The sequence below is a fragment of the Microtus ochrogaster genome, chromosome 2, assembly GCF_000317375.1.
Source record: "Microtus ochrogaster isolate Prairie Vole_2 chromosome 2, MicOch1.0, whole genome shotgun sequence".
NCBI lineage: Eukaryota > Metazoa > Chordata > Mammalia > Rodentia > Cricetidae > Microtus > Microtus ochrogaster.
Window position 1 is genome coordinate 13,262,950 of NC_022010.1, and position 2,899 is coordinate 13,265,848.

A 2,899-nucleotide genomic window follows, 5' to 3' on the forward strand; every position below is an offset into this window, starting at 1 on the left:
CCTGCCTCTGCCTCCCGAGTGCTGGGATTAAAGGCGTGCGCCACCATCGCCCGGCCAGCAAAGCAGTTTCTTGATGGGTACCTCACCCTTGCTTCCAGTCCCAGTCACCTGATGAGTACAGTAGGACGTTCTCTTCAGCCTCACTGTCCCTCAAAGACTGAGAGCCAGCAACCCAGCCTGATCACCAAGGCCTCAGCCTGATGCTTGTCCATCTTACTTCCAGGTCCTGACTCTGGATCCAACCATACATGTGAAGCCAAAGGAGAAGGCTGCGGGGATTCGGCCCCATGGCTTTTTGAGTGCTCTTGACGACAGAATATCCTTTTCTCCAGACTCTGTTCTGGAGCCAAGCCTGTGCAGTCACTCTGACAGTGACTTGTTTTCACAAGCAAGTCATAATGCTTCTCAGGTATCTGGGTTCCCCAAATATCCTTCAACTACGAAAGCGTCACCTGTGGACACTTGGAAAAGCCATGCATTCCACAGTGAAAGTAGGACGAGTTCCACGGTCCCTTCACTCTGCACCATCACTAGCAACGATATCTCAGTCAGAACTGTAGACGAAGAAAACACTGTCACAGTGGCTTCCGCCTCAGTCAGTCAGTCCCAGCTTCCAGGTACAGCCAACAGTGTCCCAGAATGCATTTCATTGGCTTCCCTGGAAGATCCTGTGATGTTGTCTAAGTATGTATTTCAGCAACTGACTTATACTGCTAATGTTAATAGACTTGTGATGTCTGATTGAATGATGAAAATGGTTTTTATTGGACCACAGTAAAATATAAAATCTTAATTAAATATAACCAATGTGTGTTTTTCACTATTGATAGCTATGTTGAAGTGAAAGATGTTGATAAAGGTTAGGTATGGTGGCACTTGCTTGTAATCCCAGTACTTTTGAGATAGAGGTGGGAGGATCTCTGTGAGTTCAAGGCCAGCCTGGTCTAGAGAGTGAGTTTCAGGCTAGCCAAGACTACACAGTGAGACCCTGTCTTAAAATCAGAAGCAAAGGTGCTGACACAGGCATCCCGTAAATGGGAGCTAAGCAGAATGCTTCTATGTCTAGAGCATATGGGACATCTGTTGTGTTTTCCAGGGTGGATGGAGGAACAGGTTGAACTCTGGCTATGAGAATGACTGTGGTTTGTTTGGTAGCTACTTTTCTCATTCCTGTGACCAAACACCTGGCAAAAGCATCTTAAGGAAGGCAGGGTTTGTTTTGTCTGACAGTTTGAGGGGTACTGTCCAGCACAGTGAGAAGGATGGTGGCAGGCGGCAGACATGAGACTGCTGGTCACGCCATATCTGCAATCGAGGTACAGAGAGAAGACACTGGTGCTCAGCTTGCTTTATCTTCTTTGTCCTTTTTCTTTAATCTGGGACCCCAGCCCATGGACATTCAGAGTGGGTCGGTTAAGCCTCTCTGGAAACACCCTAACAGACACACCTCTGTGTCTCTTAGGTGATTTCTGTCAAGTTGCCAGTGAAGATTAACTGCCCCAGGTCCATCCCTTTCAGTTAGCCCTGAAACATGTGGACTGACTGCCTTTCCTTAGAGCATCTTCCCTCTCACCGACAGAATCCGGCAGAACCTCAAGGAGAAGCATGCACGACACATAGCGGATCTTCGAGCTTACTATGAATCAGAGATAAATAGTTTGAAACAGAAACTGGAGGCAAAAGACACTTCTGCCATTGAAGAGTGGAAGAAGAAAAATGAAATTCTTATAGATAGGTAAGGCTACCATGGAGCTAGTGTTTCTCCATCTTGGGTAGATTGCTTCCACAAAGTATATCATGGTGTGGTATAAAATGCTGTGCTTTGTATCTGAGAATTTACCACACAGACGTGTAAACTAGGACATGTCTGGAGACACAAGGGGTTAATCCTCTAGTAACTGACACAAGCCATGCCTTTCATGTGGGTAAAGTTCTGAAGGAGTAGAGTCAGAAAATAAAGAATAGTTTGTGAATCTTTACCATTGTGGAGTTCTGGGAAAAGTAAGAATCCTGGGATGTGGGCTGGTGAGATAGCTAAACAGGAAGCACACTTCCCACCAAGTCGGCTGAGCCCAGTTTGATCCCTCGTACTCACATGGTGGAGTGGGGAACTATCCACTCGCTTACACACTAGGAATATACATGCAGAATTAGAATTCTAGCTGGGCTGTGGTACACGCCTTTAATCCCACAACTCAGGAGGTAAAGGCAGGCGGATCTCTGTGAGTTCAAGGCCAGCCTGTTCTACGGATTTCCAGCACAGCCAGGGCTACACAGAGAAACCCCATGTGGGGAGGGTGGGGGGAGCGGGGAAGATGAAGAATTCTGGGACTTTGGGTGCTGGGAGTGTAGCTCATTGGTAGAGTATTGGGCTTAGTGTCATGATACCTTGTGTTTTAACCCTAGCTTTATATTGAAAAAGAAAGAAAGAGAATGTGGCAACTTTTGTGTGTGGTAGAGGTGGTGGGGTGAGGAGGCAGAGAGGGGGCAGACAAGGGACGGGTAAAGACTATACCATATACATGTATGGTACAGACAAAGAACATATTTAACCATCTGAAGAGATGCATACTGCTCTTCCAGAGGTCCTAAGTTCAGTTCTCAGCACTGATATCAGGTGGCTCACAGTTGCCATTAATTCTAGCTCCAGGGGATAATGGTATGCCCACTAGAGATAACCACTCGGCACAGTATAGCCAGTTGAAAGTCTTTATTCCAACTGGCTGGAACCACATCCAAAGTGTTCATAGACCTAGGTGAAGGCCCCAAGTGTCTAGAACATGGTTTTTAAGGGCAGAGACCTCATCTAGGAATCTCTCTTTTTTTTTTTCCTTTTTTTTTTTTTTGAGAAAAAAAAATTTCCGCCTCTTCCCAGCCTCCCACTCCTCCCACCCTCCCC

The 2,899-nt window shown here is 46.5% G+C and overlaps 1 protein-coding gene across 5 annotated transcripts in view; it reads left to right on the top strand.

The window, feature by feature from the left end:
• Positions 1–2,899, top strand: part of Mphosph9 (M-phase phosphoprotein 9) — a 68,434-nt gene that overhangs the window by 27,599 nt on the left and 37,936 nt on the right. For all 5 annotated transcript variants that reach the window (XR_003378015.1, XM_005344387.2, XM_026784826.1 and 2 more), the window contains exons 9-10: positions 224–684; positions 1,580–1,735. Coding sequence is in view for 4 of the 5 variants with exons in the window: in XM_005344387.2 (XP_005344444.1) it covers positions 224–684; positions 1,580–1,735 (617 nt within the window). In the remaining variant the exon portion in view is untranslated. The remainder of the gene's footprint in view (positions 1–223; positions 685–1,579; positions 1,736–2,899) is intronic.